Here is a 19511-nt window from a genome sequence, read left to right as displayed (position 1 = left end):
CTTAATTTGAATTTGAATTTCATTATCATTGTGTGTTGGAGGGCTTACTATTGCTTAAATACTTTTTAAAATCTCATATTTAATAGCTTTCCTGTGTATCACACGAGTTAATAATTAGTATAAATTAAACCAAAGTCTTTAAATTTTTGTTGACCTTTTAACAATTATTTTATTGTTTAATTTCTTTAATTAGACTTTAGACCGCAATATTAGAGAAACAAAACCCAACTACAAGACCTAAACGTAGAAAACAGCCGCAAACTAAAAACCATATATAGATCCATACGCAGTTATGGCCTGTTTGGAAGTTTAAAAAAGGAGGGAGAGTAGAGTAATTCAATTACCTTGTTTGGAAGTTTTTTAAGGAAGAAGGGGGAGAGATTTGGAGGAGTTTGGAGGGGTTTCAATTACTTTTAATCCCTCATTTTTAATTCTCCCAAATTGGAGAGATTTGGAGAGAGAGTAGAGTAGATAAATTATTGACTAAATGAATTTCCCAATTTACCCTTTCTAAATTAACAAAATTACAAACCGATTATATAATTAATCTTTGTTTGTTTCTTGAGAAAATTTACGGTGAATGAAAAAAAAATGAATCTCACTATTTCATAACATCAGCTTAATAACAATTCCACATAAGAAGTATTTTTAAAAAGATCTTATTTCTAATTTTAAAGAAAAAAAAATCAACTTGCAATATTTTTTTCTTTCAGTTTTCTTGGCTGCCAAACACATTGTTCTCTTCTTACACTAACGATCCAGCACCACCACCTAATCTTAGAAACCCAATCGTTAAGTGAATGGTATTGGTAAATTAAATAGAATTCACAAGAAGAACCTATAAGGTAGAGGACGAAGGAGCATATCTGGATATAAACCATTATCAACAACTTAAATCAACACAATTAACAACACAAAGTAACCAAGACCAAGATGTCATATTCTCTTCTTTCTTTTCTAGGAAACCAAGCATAACAATAAACATAGATCTGCAAAATTTTGCAAAGAAAACTACAAAATCTATACCTAGTAGCCTAGCCATCATTGTTGAACCAAACCTATTTTTCTCAGATCTACAATTTTTTTGAATCTCCCAAACTCAAAACACAAAAAGGTAAAATCTAATTTACACAAGTAAATAGAATCCCAGAGAAAAGGATTTTGAAAAGAAACAATAAATTTTTAATGGTAGTGGTAGATTTGATGTGCTTGAGGCGAAGCTGATACAGATGAGACCGAGCTGACATGGTTGTGCTTGAGATCAACGTTGATCTACACTTCAGGTTGTGCTTATCTTCTCTACTTTTCTTTGTTCTTTCATTTTAACTTTTCCCTTTTCTTTTTCCACTTTCTCGGATTTGAAATTTTACTTTTTGGATGTCATATGATAGACTGAGGTGGAGCTAGCTTTTTGTTTGGTTGGTGAGAAATGCGAGGAAACTATAGAAATTTATGAAGAGTTTTTTTTTATTATAATTTTTTTGAGATAATAAAAATTATTTTATAATAGTTAATAGTAGTTTTATATTTTTATTAGTGGTATTTGATGGAATGAGAATGTTGATTAAATAATTATTTAATCTAATAAATTAATCATTGACCAATGTTGCAAGTTCATTTTCAAATAGGGGTAAATTTGTCTATTTAAATCATTTTCTCTTTTTTCCATCCTAATTTTTAAAACATCCAAACATGAGGAATGGCTAATTACTCTATTTCCCCTTACTAATTTTAAAAACATCCAAACAAGATAAATGATAACCATTCCCCTCTACTCTCCTCCTCACTACTCTCCTCTCCTTTACTCTCTCCTCCTTTACTCCCCTCTACTCTCCTCCCTCTCTAAACTTCCAAACAGGCTATTAATGCTTTCATTTCAATTTCTTCCTACACTCTTAGTCTAGACTCTACGCTTTGCTCTGCAGTCCCTCTCTAAACTTCCAAACAGGCTATTAATGCTTTCATTTCAATTTCTTCCTACACTCTCAGTCTAGACTCTACGCTTTGCTCTGCAGTCAGTAGGCTCAAGTTAGAACCCACATACAGTATAGAAAGAACCAAATTTTAACCTTTTGAGGAGATAAACAGAAAAAACCTCATATTGAATTATATGTTCTCTATTTTTTTTTGTTTGTTCTCTAAAAATCAGTTTGAGATGATATACAAACATGGAGCAAGTATATTTATATCTTTTCTTTGTACAGTTGTACCCTATAAATATTTATCTATCTAATAATATAGTATTTTTTTTTCCTTGTGTATGTTTAATAGTTATCATCATTGAAAGAGTCAATTTATTATTTTAGTAAAAATTTTGTAGTATTTTACTATTTCATGTTTTGATTTTGTGTAAATATATTAATTATGACTATGAAAGGCTTATTCTGTTTGTTATTTAGTTAATGGAAGAACCTGAGAGTATATTCCTAATTTCAATAATGGATTTGTAAAATTTTCTTTTTGATTTAATAAAAAAAAATTTCGTGCATCACAGGGGTTTGTAGATTGCAATCCTAATGTGCAATCAAACAAGAAAAAGAAAAAGAAAAATTGTTTAAATTCTCTTTAAAAAGTTATGTTTGCAAAGCATTCATATACATCTTAGAAAAATAAATTTGCTAAAATCTGTGCTCATTTAGGTTGCGTTTGGCATTAGCTTAAAAAACTAGTTTTTTTATTATTTATTATTTAGCTTATTTTAACTACTATTCAGCTTATTTTTGCTATTATTCATAGGTCCCATTGCACTTTTTAGTACTATTCATAAGTCCTGCTGTACTATTTCAGCCATCTTTTAGCTTTATTTACAGTACTTTCAGCAAAAAAAATTTCAGTTTCAGTCAAATAAGCTATTTCCAAACGAACTCTTAATGTTCATGCACAAAAGATTAAATAATAATGCATACTCAATAGTTTTTCCGTGCATTGCATGGATTAACGACTAGTATAAATGTATTTGGTGGTGGTCTACCAGATAGTTATATAGAGATATAATATTTCTCTCTAGCTTTCTCACTTTGCAGCCAACGTGTCTAGATTTGAGATGAGAAAATAAATTTTCATGTAAAAAGAAAACTCCCTACATATTTGCTGAGTGAAAATTCTAGTTTCCAGAAAAATAATATATCCTTGTATGTACTATATCTCTAAGAAAAAGAAAAGTACTATTGAGAGCTTTCTATATTATAAGTAGTGTAGACTTGTAAGGATAATCAGCAAGGTGACTAAGTTGTTGTATCCTGGGAGCAGCACGCACAATGTTTTAGTTTACTACATCAGAAATCCTGTAAACAACATGTATTATTTCAAGATAGTGACGTGATCCACGTTTCAACTCGCCATCTAAAAACATTCATGAATTGGCAGTAATTTGCTTCTCATGTAAAGATAATTAGCAAGGTGACTGAGTTGTACCTTGAAGCAACATGCACAATGTTTTAGTTCACTACATTGAAAATCCTGTAGACAACATGTATCATTTCAAGACAGTAACATGTTATGAGATTATGTTAAAGCATCATCGAGATAATCTCTTAACTGTTTTTTAATTTTATGGTAAATCCAATATTTGTGAAATGTTATCATTTAAATGTTTATTTGAAGATTATTTATTTATTTATTATTGTTTTTAGGAACAACAAATTCATGCAAAATTTATGTGAAAAGGGAGTACTGCAAAAACTTCATAGAAGAGCACAGGGAATAGATACTCAAATATAGTTGACACTGTAACATTGCACACAGCAAGAGTTCTAGATAAAACCTACTTTGACGAGGATATACCCCATCTAGAAGAGATTCATAAACTCATTACTCATTCCTAATAATATTATTTGGGGTAGTCGCTTACTGATGATTAACATGTCTCAAATATTCTGAATACAACAAAACACAAATAAATATTTTATACTCTTAAAAGAGATGGTGGTGCTTCTTTCCATGAGCCTTTTCTTCTTCTTTCTTTGCTTCTTTCTTCTCATGATGCTCATGGAACGCATACCCACCGGCTCCTACTGCAACTGCTGCTGCAATCTCCTCTTCTATCTTGTGCTTGTGGGCATGCTCTGGCTCTTTCTTTGCCTGATGCTTTTCATGCTGAAACAATCATTGAAACAAATTAAAGTGCTAGTACGAATTTGAAAAGGACTAAAACAACTATACACGATTAAATTTTAAGGTCAATTGAATTCAACATAGATACCATCAAGAAATCCCGAATATGCATGCATGCGCATAGAAACTTCTGATTGAGCTAACACAACATAAGACCAAATAACTAATGAAGAGCTACGTATAGTACCTTTGCTGCTTTTAATTTGTAAAAAGTTTGTTTGCTTGCCTTCGCTGCAAGTTTTGTTTGTTTTCTCCTGTGTATATGTATCATGTGTAGGATCATACTATTGTCTAGTGCTTTGTTTTCAATGAAATCTCTCATTCATCCCAGAAAAAACATCTCTTTTCTATAGCGTTTTCGATTAATTAAAGATATTTGTTCATGCTACTTGAGATCAAAAACAGTATCTGTAACAAACTAACAATAGAAAAACTTCAATACAATGAAAATAGCATTTTTAAAACGCAAACCGGCAAATATAAATATAATATATCTATATAAACCCTGAAGGAATTAAAAGGAAAAATGACAACTAGATGACGAAGATTACCAAGGCATAAGCTCCAGCAGCAACAGCGCCAAGCTCGCCTAGCTGCTCGAGATGCTTGTGGTGCTTCTCTTCCTTCTCATAATCAACAGGTTTTTCCTCATCTTTATTGTGGTGGTGGTGGTGGTGGTGGTGGTCAGCCATTGTGGTGGTAGAGTATGATATATGTCTTGAGAAGATACAGAAACCACAATGCCAGAAATCAATGAGAAAGGTTATTAATTGCTCTGCGATGTGGATTAAGGGTTTGGGTTAGGGTGATTATATATAGCGGTGATCATGGTCAAATGGCTAAGCCCTCCCCCAGGCCATGAATTTTGTCATCAAAGGTCAAGACTGAATGAGTAAGTATTTTATATATATAATAAAAGATGTTTTGTTTACTTATTTTGTCACGTCAACTTTAAAAATCTCACAATTTAATACCTTACTACTATTTTTTTTCCTTCTTATTTGTGGCATTTTGGCGGCTTTTTTTTTTTATTATTATTTTTTTTTATACAAGATAAAATTCTACTCTAACCTAATCTAAGTGTATATATGTGTGAAGCTCCCTTCTGGAGAATAAAAATGAATAGAATTTATTTAAGTAAGGGAAATGAATGGAATGGAATGAAATTAAGTAACCTTGATTGGATGTTTTAAAATAAAGAAATAGAAATGAATGAAAATAAATAGAATGTAAGTAATCTTATTTGAGAGTAACATGAAGGGAATGGAATCGAATTGAATCATTTTATGACAATATTACTATTAGACCCTTATTTTAAAATAAAGGGTTGAATATATAAAGGTATTTTGAGAGTTTTAGTAAAAAATTCATTAAATTTAATTCTATTCTCTCCCATTCCTCCCAATTTTGGGGGTATGAAAATTTAAGGGTTTAAGAGAATAGAGATGAATGAGTGTTCTCTCCTACCCATTCCATTCCCTCCCACTTAAACTCCCAAACAAGAGAATGAGCTTTCCATTCCCTTCATTAAAACTTTCAAACAATGGAAGGAAAGAATATTCTAAAATTATTCTTTTCATTTCTTTCTATTCCATTCCATTCATTCCTCTCAAACGAGACCTTTAGTTCAAGTGAATTCCATAAGCTAAATTTCATGAAAGATATGGCTAAGATTTGTAATAAAAACTGCATGTGCAGTTTTTTTTTTTTATTTATTTATTGGAGAAACAACTGCATGTGCGGTTGACCTCAAGCACTTGCAGCCCCATAAAATAAAATCAACTATCTGATATGGTTGTGCACATTCTACCTCCAATTTATAGAGTATAGGTAATGTCCTCTACAATTTTATCAAATTTTGAAGCCTTTTTAGTCACATGATTATGTCATCTTGGGCCTTTCTCTGAAGCCATTGTTGTTTATAAATTCAAACCATTTGTGAAAATTATGCAATGTTGATGGGCTTTCGAAAGATTAGGCTTAACAAGTTTTCATGGGCTTAAAAATATCATACTCCATTGGTAGATTCAAGTGCTGACTTTGGAAAGTTGGGTCCATCAAATTAACAAATCTGATTTTTTTTTTTTTTTCCATGAATCCTACTTTTGTTGCTTAATATAACACTGCAGGTGAGATTTTACATGGTAGTTGGTTCTAGACCTCATAGATGCTGTCTCAATGTAAAGTACCTGGAAAATTTCTGAACACATCGGCCAAGCAGATTATATGTTTGAGTTTCTTAAGGTTGCAGTTAATCATGCTTTTTTTTTTTTTACTTTTACTTTTGTGGTTTTCTTTTCATGCCAAACATTAGGAACTTCTCTATGCAATTTGGATTATTTTTTTATATGAAAATTTCAATTTAGCTAAGAATAGTTAGTTAAAGAATTACCAAACTTAGATGTAAGGTAGTTTAGCTTAAGCCACATGACTTTGCACTTAGAATTAAACGGTATTTGTAAAAGGTATTTAATTGAAATTTGCATACTTACTCTGTTTGTTTTAAAGTAAAATATTTTCAAATACAAAATATTTTACATGTAAACATTTTTAGTAAAATATTTTTAGATTTTTTATATGACAAGTAAAATATTTCAAGCAAACCATCAAAATCAATGGCTCAATATTGAAGCCGTTGGCGCTAGACTGCTAAAACCAACAGTCACAGTGATGGCTCTGGCGATCAGATTGCTGAGAATCTCCGTCAAAGCGGTATCTCCAATGACCAAACCGCTTACACTAGTTGACAAAATGGCACCTTCTGTTACCAAACTGCTAACACTAGTCGATAAAACGGCACCTTCTGTTACCGGACCCCAACACCAGTTGTGGTGTCTTTACTTTGGCCACCGACCGCTAGTTCAGTGTCTCCAGCTATCGAACTACCAAAACTAATCACCGATGAAGGGCTCTTGCCACCAGACTACCGACACTAGTCTTTGGAGCAAAGTCACCAACCACCGCACCTGAAGGTGAATTAAAATGAACATGATGGATCTAGGTGGTTGATGTGATAGTACAAGGGTGATAGATTGATAATGATAGACAAGAAGGTTGGATCCACAGTGGATGGACAGATACAATGCGGTAGCCATTGGCCTTAAGAACCCCTAAAGAGGATTTACACTTTATAATTACTTCTGATGTGGCTTTGCTTGATCTCTACGCAAACGTGTATAAGAAGAATTCTTGGGTCACACGTTTAAGTTTTGATCAAACGATTCCTATGAGGAAAAGAACTCTAGAAGGCATGTAAAAGGAAAGAGTTCCAATTTTATAAAGAAAAGACTTCATGGTCAAGGCACGGAGGTTAACTCTACACTACTATAAATACCCTAAAACCCTCATAAATTAAGGTACACATTATTGACTCAACTCTGGCACTCTAGGGTTGTGAAAAATTCTAACTTGACATTCGGAGGATTTTTGGCCGGCATCACACCGGTGCTCTCTGTTAGGTCTTCGCTTTTCGCTTTGTAGGCGTTGTTTCGATTTGGGAGTGCATGTAGCTTATTGGTGATTTTTGGCATCATCATAACCATTGTTACTAGTGATCTTAAAGAGTTTCTTCCATAGTTTCCTGACCAAGCAACTTAACATCTTTCCCATTTCCCTCATTAATTGTTTCTTATTGTATCATAATTTCCTAACTGCATCATCAGTTTAACAAATTTGTTTTGAGTATCCTAGAGAGAGAGAGAGAGAGAGAGAGAGAGAGAGAGAGAGAGAGAGAGAGAGAGAGAGAGAGAGAGAGAGAGAGAGAAGTGCACCTCTTAAGAACAATTACTTCTCGGCCAGTCCGAGGAAGGACTTAAATAAGAATCTCTTTTTTCCTACTATAATTTTGTACATGTATTGTCATTCTTGCTAACTCCTTTTTTTAACTATTGAATGTGCCCCTTAGGAATCAAGTGTTGGCCTTAACTACCCGTATCTACAAATTAATTGTATTGAGACTCCATCCTAGCCTAATCTTAGTGGATTGAGCCTGGTTCCCAAGATCTGCTCCCTACACACACACATGCACACACATGTCAACTCACTTGAAGTTAAATAGGAGAAACACTAATTGCCACTGAACAAAAAAAAAAATGCAAGAACATGCTGCTCAATATAATTTTTTTTTTCAATTAACAAACCATTTATCCTCCACCCCACAAATTGGAGAAAAATTACATTAACACTAAAAGAAGGCACCAATTCACCTAAAGTTAAACAGCGGCAACACTAACTGTTATTGACAGATACACCAGCACAGGGAATCAGTCCGCAGCAGGGGACTGGCATTTAATCATCAAACTTGCAGGAGTTAGGAGCAGGAGACAATGTAGATATAGTACTGCGTATGAAGCACTAACGTTACAGGGAGATAAGGTGTTTTTTGGAGTAGCAAGTAGCACTGCTAGAACATCTACTGGAGCACTGTTGGAGTCTATGATTGAAGCTGGATTGGCAGCCAAAGATCAAGGTTTTTAGCATATTTTGTTTCTTAGTGACAGCAAGGGTCTTACACAGATCATTAAGAAGAAAAGTGCCTCTGACTGGCTGGACAGTACTAGACTCGCTGATTTTTGTTTCTTGAATCAGAATGGCCTTCACTGTGATGTATTTTGGGTACCTCATGTGATTGTAAAGGACCTATGGTCTGTAGCTAAAGTGGCAACCCGTGTGCCACTGCACTATTGCTGTTGTTTCCCAGTTGGTTCTACACTTTTGTAATTGCACATTTGTACTATATTTCTCCCTTGAATGGTATGGAAAAAACTGTTACCGAGCAAAACAAAAGACAAGAAAGTGTTGGACTTAGGAAGCAGTTAGTTCATATAAGGTGCTTGCAATTCTCTTTTATTGTTTTAGAGCTTTAAAAGCTCCACTTTAGGAGATTTATCATTTTATCTGCATGGGAACAAAAGAAGACAAATCAAATGAGAATTCAGGGAAAAAAAAGAAGATTGGAGGCCTTTTGTATAACACCTAGCAGAAATAGTCATTTGATTTTACTTACAAAATTCTTAGGAAAAAACAATGACCAAGAGATGGTTTTATAGAGCTAAAGTATTAACAACCAAGACATACCCTCTATGTTAGGCTAGATTAGTTAATTGCAAAATGATCATATATATAAAGCGAAGACCTCAGTGGGAGTGTATGTAGTCCTATCGTGTGACACTCTAATTTTACACTTAGTCTTTTTTTTACCTCTTTTCATTAAGTTTTTATTTATTTTTACTGTTCCTCAAAAGATTACATTAAATTATTTTTATTGTTATTTTATTGATTGTCTAAGTTTACACCACACATTTCTCTCCACTACATGTCTTTTAGAATACCCGCCGTTGTAGTATTAAAAACAAAAGCAAAATATAATAATAATAAGAACTAATAGTAATAACTAATAAGATAAGGTCATGGAGAGAGATAGAGAGACACGAATATGTTGTAGATTATTAAATGAAAAACACTATTTTACTATTACCAAAATAAAATATTTAAGATTGACAAAGCGTTTGTAAGAGAGCAAAAGAGGAATCTAAGGGGCCACAACATCTGTCATACTAGTCTCCCACTATCATCAAACCGCCAAAACTGCTCCTACTGGTATATTTTTTTTCTTTTTAAATTAGGGGATTAAATATGATTTAGGTTCAAGTAATTTGGTTGGATACTTTTTCTTTGGGTATATTAGTAGAGAAAATATTTGGTACGCAATGTAAAGTCATATTTTACCATGGTTTCAAATCATCTACAAGACTGTGTCTAAATGTTGTATTATCGATAAGTGGAAGACGGTGAGAGAGTTGAACATATTTTTATTTTTATGGTATGCAATATGTAAACACAACATAAATTAGTTGATTTTCATGGTTTTGTTACTCTTTCGTATTTAATTTATTTTAATATATCAAAATGTATTTTAGTTTCCTTTTTTTTTATGTACAACATTTTTCAAAACCGTCTTATATAAAATATCACATAATTATCCTAGCATTGTAGTGACTTACTAGTTATACAAAATAATTAAATAAGTACCATGGAACTTTAACATTATTTACCGTTACGTTACAGTTACGGCAGATCGAGGATATCTTGTAAGAAAGTTAGCATATTACAATTTGTCAGTTGTGACGGTTGATGACATTAGTTTCATAAGATATTTAAATAAATAAATCATTTACATTGCACAAGCCCACCATCAACATAGTCTCATTTGCTGTCATGCAATAACCCTGATATATGTATCTTAATCCTAACTTCAAAAATGTCGCACAAATGATCTTGTTATTGACTGATCAAAGCAATGAAAAATGCCCATGTTCTTGTTTATTAGTTTTATATAATGTACAAATAATATAAAGGGAGAGAGAAATGGTAGGAAAACACACCGGCCAACTGATAATGACAAACAATTAATTAGTAATCAATTTTTTTTAATGGACGATTTAAAAAAAAATTGTTAAAAGATATTATAAATTTTATGCATAATTATTAAATATTACCTCTTACATTCATAATAGATTCTACTAATTAAATTTATAATTTTTTTTGAAGGGAATTACATTTATAATATGATCTATTATAAATGTGAAAGTAGTAATTAACACAGTATTTACCTTAAAGTAACTAATAATTTTTCAAATTTTACTATATAACATTTATAATAATTTTTTTTTATGAGACCTTTTGTAATAAGTGATGCAAGTAAAAAAAAATTATAATAAATGAAAGTCAAAATTACCTTTTGTAATAAGTTATTTTTTATTTTTTATGAGACCTTTTGTAATAAGTGATGCATCTTATGTGATCAAATTTGTATTAATTATTTCTTGTATTACTCTATTTTTTTAGTTCACTTGAGATAAAAAATTAATAAAATGAAAACCAACAAGAAATTGCTTGGATAACATCAAGAAGATTAATCGATATGATAGGAAAATATAATTATTAACATTGCACACAAAGAAACGGGATGACACACACTGAACAAGGACATGTACCAACCAAGTAAACATTCACAAACTCACTCTCGCTCGCCCACAAAGTATTATTTAGGGTAGTTGCTTACTGGCGTAAACACAACACAACTCAAAGAAGAAGAAAAAAGACGCAGTTAATAAGACACATTGAAAGAGAGATCTAGATGGTATGTCTTGGATGGATGATGGATGGTGTTGTTTTCAACCAAAGAGGTGGTGGTGCTTCTTTCCATGAGCCTCTTCCTCTTCTTCCTTTGTCTCTTTCTTCTCATGATGCTCATGGAAGGCAAATCCACCAGCTCCAACTGCAGCTGCTGCTGCAATCTCCTCTTCTATCTTGTGCTTGTGGGCATGCTCTGGATCTTTCTTTTCCTTATGCTTCTCGTGCTGAAATATATCATTATCGGGAAAAAGAAGAAAAACTTTAGCCTCATTATTATTAAAGATGTTAATAAACTTAAAACAAAATCTGTACCATACAACAAATTAAGAAGGTTATATATATATATATATATATATATATATATATATATATATATATATATATTTAAAAATTAATAATGTTATATATATATATATATATATATATATATATATATATATATTATTACCAAGGCATAAGCACCAGCTGCGACAGCACCCATCTCGCCAAGTTGCTCGAGATGCTTGTGGTGCTTCTCTTCCTTCCTGTAGTCAACCTCAGGCTCGGTGGAGATGGTGGTGGCACCATATCCTTCTGTGATCGACTCACCGTACCCGCCGGGGCCACCACTGGAAAAACCAGTCTCAGCATAACCAGTAGTAGTCTCAGTGTAGACAGATTCAACAGGATTATCTTCTTCGTCCTTCTTGTGATGGAAAAGGTGGTGGTGGTGCTTCTCTTCAGCCATGGAATTGGAGGTTGAGGTTGAGGTTGAGCTAACAAAACTAGAGTTAAAATTAAGGAGAGAAAGCAAAGAGAGACAGTTGATGATGAAATTTTGAGGTACAGAGGTTGGTATTTATAATAGGGGGATAGAGATAGTGCCCACTGGCCAAGTGCCACATGCTCATTGCTCTCCCGCCATTGTGGGTGGCCTTTAATGTTGTGATGGGTGGTCACGATTTGTTTGCCTTCATGGATCTACTTTTTATATATATTCTTTGGATAATCTTTCTTTTTTTTTTCTTTTTTTTTTTTTCGCAACTAAACTAAAAGGGTAACCCCAGTCGGGTCCCCTTTGCTTTTTGCTGGACATAAAATTGATTCTTCACCTAATTTTTTTCTCCTTTGGTGCATGCTATATATATATATATATATATATATATATATATATATATATATATATATATATATATATATATAATGATTACGTGGTTGAATCGTTTACCAACAAAAATCTTATATTTCATCAAAAATAAAAATAAAATCATATTATATATATATATATATATATATATAATATAATAAGTAATAAAATAAAAGGTTGGACCCAAAAGTAATTAACTTTTAAGATAAATACAACAACTAACTCGTTCATTTATATGATTCTCAAAAGGAAAAAAAAAAATTACCGCACACCCTTAGTGCGATGGTCACTCTATAAGTATTAGTGCTTGTAGGGTGTGGGGACAAAGACCAGAATTCAAGTCTCCAGGAGGAAGTTTCACACACATATACACTTAGATTAGGTTAGAGTAGAATTCTATCTTGTAAAAAAAAAAAACTTGTTCAAATATATAATATGATTTTATTTTACTGCCTTATATTTATTTTTTAGATAAATACAAAAATCATTTTTTATTTTATCTCTAATATCTTTTCAATTATTTAGATAAACAAAAAAACTTAATAATTCATATCAACTCTTTTTTTCTCACTTTTTTATTCTCTATCTTATTTAAATTTAAAATGCCACAATTTTATTTTAATTTTTCTAATTCATGGTATCTTCTTCCAAATTAAATTTTGGCAAAAATGTAAAACTGACCCTCTAACTGTCACTCTTTTTCATTTTAGTCCTTTAACTTTCAACTTTATCAATTCAGTCCTCTAAGTTTCAATTTTTGTCAATGCAAAATTCCGTTAAAAACCTGCTGTTAATGTCACTGACGACATTTTCCTTTTTTTTTTTTAATTTCAAAATTAAAAGAAAAAAAGAAAAATCTGTAAAAAAAGAAAAAAAAAAGAAAAGAAAAAGAAAACAACAACAACAACGGGCTGCTGGCGAAGCCGTTAACTATTATAGACCTATCGCAGGCTCCGATGCACTGGTTGTAGCTCCGGGTTGCTTGCCAAGGTGTTCTCGATGTGTACTCTTGGCATTACTGGGGGTCCAAAGCCGAGTCATCTCAGACCCACAAGCCTTAGCTCAATGCGAACTCACCCTCACGAAACTCGGCCTTAATGTCGCACGTGAGGTAGTCGACGACACGGCGTGAGCGGCCAAGCTCGTCGCCACCAACAACCTCCACGATAGCCAGCGCACACGCCGCGGGTCTTTACGGGATGAACATCTCGCTAACAGAATCCATGATGACTCGAGCAACGTGACCCGGTTCGTCATCTTGGCTCGAAAGCCGATAATACCTCGCACCGACCGCCCATTCAAGATGGGAAATGTGTTTGCGCACGACAAGAGGACCTCAATCCTATGCAAGGTCCTGTCGGCATTCACGTTAAGGAACATCAGCCTGACGAAGATCAAGTCCAAGCCACAAATCACACACCTTAATTCTGAAATTAAAAATAAAATAAAAAAGGGAAAACTCAGTGACATTAACGGCAGGATTTAACGGAATTCTGCATTGACAAAAATTGGAAATTAGAGGACTAAATTGATAAAAATAAAAGTTAGAAGACTGAAATGAAAAAGAGTGAAAGTTAGAGAGTCAGTTTTACATTTTTGCCTTAAATTTTTTACCTGATAATCTTAATCTTCGAAGGAAATAGATGGGATAAAATGAGGACACTCCTCATAGATTGCTCTATTATGATATAGTCCAATAATTATGATATAGTCCAATAATAATAATAGCCCTACCAAATACAAATTAACACGTTTAATTCCTTAGTGGATTCCAGTTAGTTCAATTGATAAAGTTTTTTATGGTTATATAAGAAATCTAGGATTTAATTCCTGCCTATATCAAAAATTGATTAGTGTTTTGATCTAGTGATAAAGAGTTCTCATTAGAAGCGGGCGTCATACGCTGAAACTCTCTAAAAAAAAAAATTCCTAGTGGCTAATTATTAAGCAGTAGTATTAAGTATTAACTTAAACTTCAACACAGAGAAAAATGTTCACATTACACCGTGGGAGCTAGTGAATCCAATGTCACTACTACTTCACCACCTCAGCCCACGCGGCAATGATCAATGCTCCATGCTCCTTAACTCTCAATCTGTCTGCTCATCACTTCTATAATCTAGATCATTTTGACACTTGCCCTTCACTTCACTATCCCGCAAAGTCCAACAGTTTTTTTTTTAAAATTTTGGAGATGATAAAAAAAAAATCCCTAGCGGCTAATCATTAAGTAGTAGTATTAAGTATTAACTTAAACTTCAACACAAAGAAAAATGTTCACATTACACCGTGAGAGCTAGTGAATCCAATGTCACTACTACTGCACCACCTCAGCCCATGCGGCAATGATCAATGCTCGATGCTCCTTAACTCTCAATCTGTTTGCTCATCACTTCTATAATCTAGATCATTTTGACACCTGCCCTTCAATTCACTATTCTGCAAAGTTCGACAGTTTTCTTTTAAAATTTTTTTGGAGATGATAAAGTAAATTTTGAAGAAACTGAACAATACTTCTGAATATTATTAATTTAAAGAAGAAAGAACACCCTTCCTTGCCAAGAACCTCTCCACCCTTCATCTCCCCCTTGCGCACGTATCTAGCTCAATATCTAATTTAATTCGTATTAGCCTATTAATCACCACAATTAAAATGAATAAAATAAACTCTCCTTTTCAACGTGGGATTAACATTTTCACTAACTCTTTATCTTCCATATTCACTCCCACGTCTTTACATTTATGTTGTAATATTTATTCATTTTAATTAATTAATATAAAAATGCCCCAACAGTTGTATCATTACTCATAAAAATAGTGTGATATTCATGAATTATGATCTTACTTCGGCTACAAATGCTACGACATAATCTTTATAAAGTGATAGAGGAAATAAATGTGATTGGTAGGTTAAAAAAAAGTAATAATAATAATAATGCCTTAAAAAAAGTAATAATAATAAATCTTTGAATAATAATAATCCATTTCCATGCAGAAATTTGTCTATAATTCGATTTTCGCCGAATTGAGTTTTTCATTAAAACTCGATTTTCTAAAAATTGAGTTTCAAAATAGGGACATATCCCTAAATAGTTTCAGATAAGAGGCGTTTTGCTGGAAAGTTTTACAAAATTGAGTAAAACCTCATTTTGGCCGGGTTTCTGTAAAGATTATGTGATCGCATTTCTTGCTTATAGGGAAAAAAAAAAAAATCCTATCTAAGAGTTTTCATGCTTAAGTCAAAAGGAAGTGTAATCGTTGTTAGAAACCATGCACGGAACACAAATATTTAAATATATTTTTCAAATTAACAAAACTAAATTCTTGTATCCTCTCCTTCAAAGTGTCCTCCAACAACTTATTCTTCTTCTTCTCTTTTATTTTATTTATTTCCTTATATATATATATATATATATATATATATATATATATATATATATATATATGAATGTGTGCTAAACTTTTTTTCTTTTGACTGAAAAATGTAGAAATGTGTGCTAAACTTTTTTATATATATATAGAAACAAACACATACACAAGAGAGAAAGAAAGAGATTCTAACATAAAGACACATCACAAGTTTAAGTAGCTATCTTTGTCATATAGCTCCAAATAACTTCATCTCAACTATAGTTCTGGCTTTTGAGGGAAAAAGAATTATCAACAAATGAACAAGCAAAGTTTATTAACCTATTCAGTATTGACCTCTCTATGTGTTTTTAAAACTTATATTTGTCTCCTAGCTAGTCCTGGTTATCTGAGCATACATATATACATACATATATATATATATATATATATATATATATATGAGTTAAGTTTAAGTTACACTTGGTGTAATTCTAAGTAATGTTACACCATCCAATAACTTGTTATTGAATTAATAGTTTGAAAATTCAATTGTTGAATTACATGTTCTGTATGTTCTTAACATACATGCCAATTTTCATATCAATCGGATGCTATTTACCATTTGATCTATAAGTTCATCTTTTATGCATTATTTTAAACTACAAAAATTTGAATTTTAACAATTGATTAATGTCATGGCTATTAATCTTTGATTACCTTGAAATTTTATAAGCATAAAGAACATACGAAAATAATGTAATCTAACGGTAGATTTGTCAATATTCGCATTCAATTAAGAAATATTGAGTAGTGTAACATTACTTAGAGTTACACCAGGTGTAACTTAAATTCAACATTATATATATATATATATATAAAAGAGATGCCTTTTAGCAATACATTTAGTCTAAATTACAACAAGAATTTACCAAGTGTATATACCAAAAAAAAAAAAAATTGACCTTGTCAACTTTGATGAAGTGCCATCCTATTATAACTTATCTCTCTACATATGTGTGCAACTATGTAAGTATCTATACGTGAAGTTATTTTATTTGCCCATACTTTCTTCTAAATTCCATTTTATATTTGGATTATTTTATCTGCCTAATAATAGCATCCAAATCTTTGACTTCACTTTACCAGAAAAACTATCTTCATATAAATTTTGAATTGTTCAGTTGTCCTTTTTTGTTTTTTCTTTTGTGTGCAACACAGTATATATAATCTATGATGGAATATTTTCCTTAGAAATTAAATAATAATAAAATGTAAGAGATGAGCGGACTGGACCTCAAAAGTATTAATTTAACCATGAAGATAGTTTAGACACTTATAAACAGACCTCTAGTCACTTCTCAACAAATTTAGACATCCCTTATAAATTGTGAAGAGAGCAAGGGGAAGGGGTGGGAGACAAGGACAGGCAGAAAATGGGCACAGATTTTTCAGCATAAAACATTTTTGGGAAATTTAGGAGTGTTTTCATTCATCAATCAAAAATATTTTCAGTTTGGCCAATATTTTTAGCTAAACCAAATATCTAAGAAAAAAAAAAAGGTTTTACACCAATCTAAACACGGATTGAGATCCTCTAAAAAAAATCATTTAAGATTACTACTCTGCTTAAAATTTCCAATATTTTAACCCACAAATAATAACATTCAAGAAAAGCCGTGACTTACAATTTCAATCTCTGGTAAAATTTTCCATTTTGTTACTTTTCTTGTAGAAAGAGAAGCCATCAAAGCAAAGGGAAAAAGAATATACAAGAATAATTCAAAGAAACCTTTTTTTTTTTTTGGATATCCAAACATCACTTCTTGTTACTTTTTTTTTGGGGTGGGGGGGAAATATTAATTCTTTCGTTGAGGGGAAAAAGTTAATTAAGAAAAATTTCCACTTGAGCTCTTTCTTCTCATTCACCTTCGAAGTCAACCCCACAGGACACGACCTACCCTTGGTCAAAAAAATCTAACTTCAGCCGCGTAGTTAGCGTGTTGATGATTTTGAATTGAATTTGCAGGATTGATTATTTTAGTGTAAAATTGGTGGGGCTGTTTTTGACGTTAGTACTTAGTAGTCTAACTTTTTTTTTTTGACACATATAATTAGTAGTCTAAGTACCTGTTTGGATTGGGTTTATTGTGCGTTTGCGTTTTGAGTTTCACCTTTTTTTTTATGACACGACAAATTTCATTGTTACGGTTATTGTTCATACACTGTTCATGAATAGTAGTCATAATATTTGACTTTTCAGCACACTAATGGATCCCGTATACTGTTCACAAGACCCACAACCTCACTTTTGAACAACTTTTTATTAAAAATGGATTCTATGGCACTATTCATACATTTAAAAAAAATTTGCTATAGTGTTTTCAGTTTTCCGTAAAATAAGTTGTATCTAAATGAACCCAAGGTGAGTTTGGTTCAACTTTTTCATACTATGCTTTTTGGGAAAGTGACAGTTTTAAAAAGTGCGGTATGAAATTGAGCTTTTTTAAAAGAGTAGAGTGCTTGGTAAAAACTATCAAAAAGTACTTTTGAAAAAAGCTAAGTGTTTGGCTAATACTTATAAAAGTGGCAGTTTGAGTTGTAAATTACCAAAAAATACAAAATGTATAGAAAGAGAATTCTTTGTTTTAATTACCTCTCTTAATGCAAGTTATGGACACAATATTTTCACAAAAATTTCACAATAAAGTCTATACAACAAGTTGTTAATCGTAGGAAAAAAAATAATGTTACTAGTAGGTCTAGATGAGAATTAATAACAACTTATTATGTAAACTTTATTATGAATTTGTTATAAAAATATTCTGTCAATGACACTATTTTTTTTTCCAAAGAAAAATAGTACTAATTTAAAAAGTTTAGAATTATAATAAAATGTCACAATATTTTCACAATACTCTTTGTTTTTAGCTGATTTAGTCTAATATGGTATTAATTTATTTAATTTTATATTGACATATGAAAGATTTGATATTTCTACTGTTGTGAAAATTTGTTATGTTTTAACGCAATTATAATTTTTAATTAGTAAATTTCCTTACACGATATGCATGTGTCCCACTCACTACCTTTATTTATTTTTCCTTTCACTTTTTTTCTCATCCACCCATTTCTTCCCCCACTTCCATCAAATATCTTTTCTTTTCCTTCACTCACCATCTTGTCTCTTCTTCAGGTCTTCTTCTTCACCCAAAATACAATTCTTCTTCTTCACCCAAAAGACAAGAAGAAAGAAATATATTACACACACAAAAATGAGAGAATAAGAAGCCGCAACTGTAAAAGAAGAATCACGCAGTAGAAGAAGAAGCCTGCAACAGTTCTTCTTCTACATGATGGTATTTTATATATAGAGATCTTGGTAAAATTGGGATTTCAAAATAAAAATAAGGGTAGTTTAGGGATAATGCTGAAAATGACCAACAGTAACATTTCAAACTTATTTGCGTTTTCGACAAACCAACTCCAATGTCCGTTTTCAAAACATGATAGCCCTTCATATTTGGAAAAGCTGCTTTTTGATAACATGCGATGGCAATAGTTTACCAAACACGCATTTTAGATTTTGGGGTTGGAAACATGCATTTTGGGCTCTAAAAGTGTAAACAAATGCACACTAGGTTGCGTTTGTGTAGCATGTGCTTTTTTGGCTGGTCCCATGGCACTGTTCATGGACCAGCCAAGTGATAAAAATGCATGAATAGTAATTTGGAGTAATAAAAAATATTTTGTTACAGTATTTTCAGCAATAAATTTTCAGTTTTCA

At 31.9% G+C, this 19511-nt stretch overlaps 2 protein-coding genes across 2 annotated transcripts; both read right to left on the bottom strand.

The window, feature by feature from the left end:
* Positions 1-3720: 3720 nt before the first annotated feature.
* Positions 3721-4892, bottom strand: LOC142622458 (abscisic stress-ripening protein 1). The gene is made up of 2 exons (XM_075795922.1): positions 4665-4892; positions 3721-4095 (listed from the first exon to the last, which is right to left on the bottom strand). Exons 1-2 carry the CDS (start codon positions 4803-4805, stop codon positions 3913-3915), a joined length of 324 nt encoding a protein of 107 aa, XP_075652037.1. The 5' UTR covers positions 4806-4892; the 3' UTR covers positions 3721-3912.
* Positions 4893-11036: 6144 nt separating this feature from the next.
* LOC142622457 (uncharacterized) lies at positions 11037-12224 on the bottom strand. The gene is made up of 2 exons (XM_075795921.1): positions 11699-12224; positions 11037-11474 (listed from the first exon to the last, which is right to left on the bottom strand). The coding sequence occupies exons 1-2, from the start codon at positions 11975-11977 to the stop codon at positions 11289-11291; spliced, it is 465 nt and encodes a 154-aa protein (XP_075652036.1). The 5' UTR covers positions 11978-12224; the 3' UTR covers positions 11037-11288.
* Positions 12225-19511: the final 7287 nt, after the last annotated feature.

Source organism: Castanea sativa, chromosome 1, assembly GCF_040712315.1.
Source record: "Castanea sativa cultivar Marrone di Chiusa Pesio chromosome 1, ASM4071231v1".
Lineage (NCBI taxonomy): Eukaryota > Viridiplantae > Streptophyta > Magnoliopsida > Fagales > Fagaceae > Castanea > Castanea sativa.
Note: the sequence above shows the minus strand (reverse complement) of the source record. Positions and strands in the feature narration are given on the sequence as shown.

What these genes read in the sequence shown, in the direction of transcription:
- LOC142622458 (XM_075795922.1), bottom strand. Translation starts at nt 4,805, where the DNA reads ATGGCTGACCACCACCACCACCACCACCACCACAATAAAGATGAGGAA. An exon ending in CTGCTGGAGCTTATGCCTTG is followed by an intron (nt 4,096 to 4,664) that starts GTAATCTTCGTC and finishes TGATTGTTTCAG; the next exon opens with CATGAAAAGCATCAGGCAAA.
- LOC142622457 (XM_075795921.1), bottom strand. Translation starts at nt 11,977, where the DNA reads ATGGCTGAAGAGAAGCACCACCACCACCTTTTCCATCACAAGAAGGAC. An exon ending in CAGCTGGTGCTTATGCCTTG is followed by an intron (nt 11,475 to 11,698) that starts GTAATAATATAT and finishes GATATATTTCAG; the next exon opens with CACGAGAAGCATAAGGAAAA.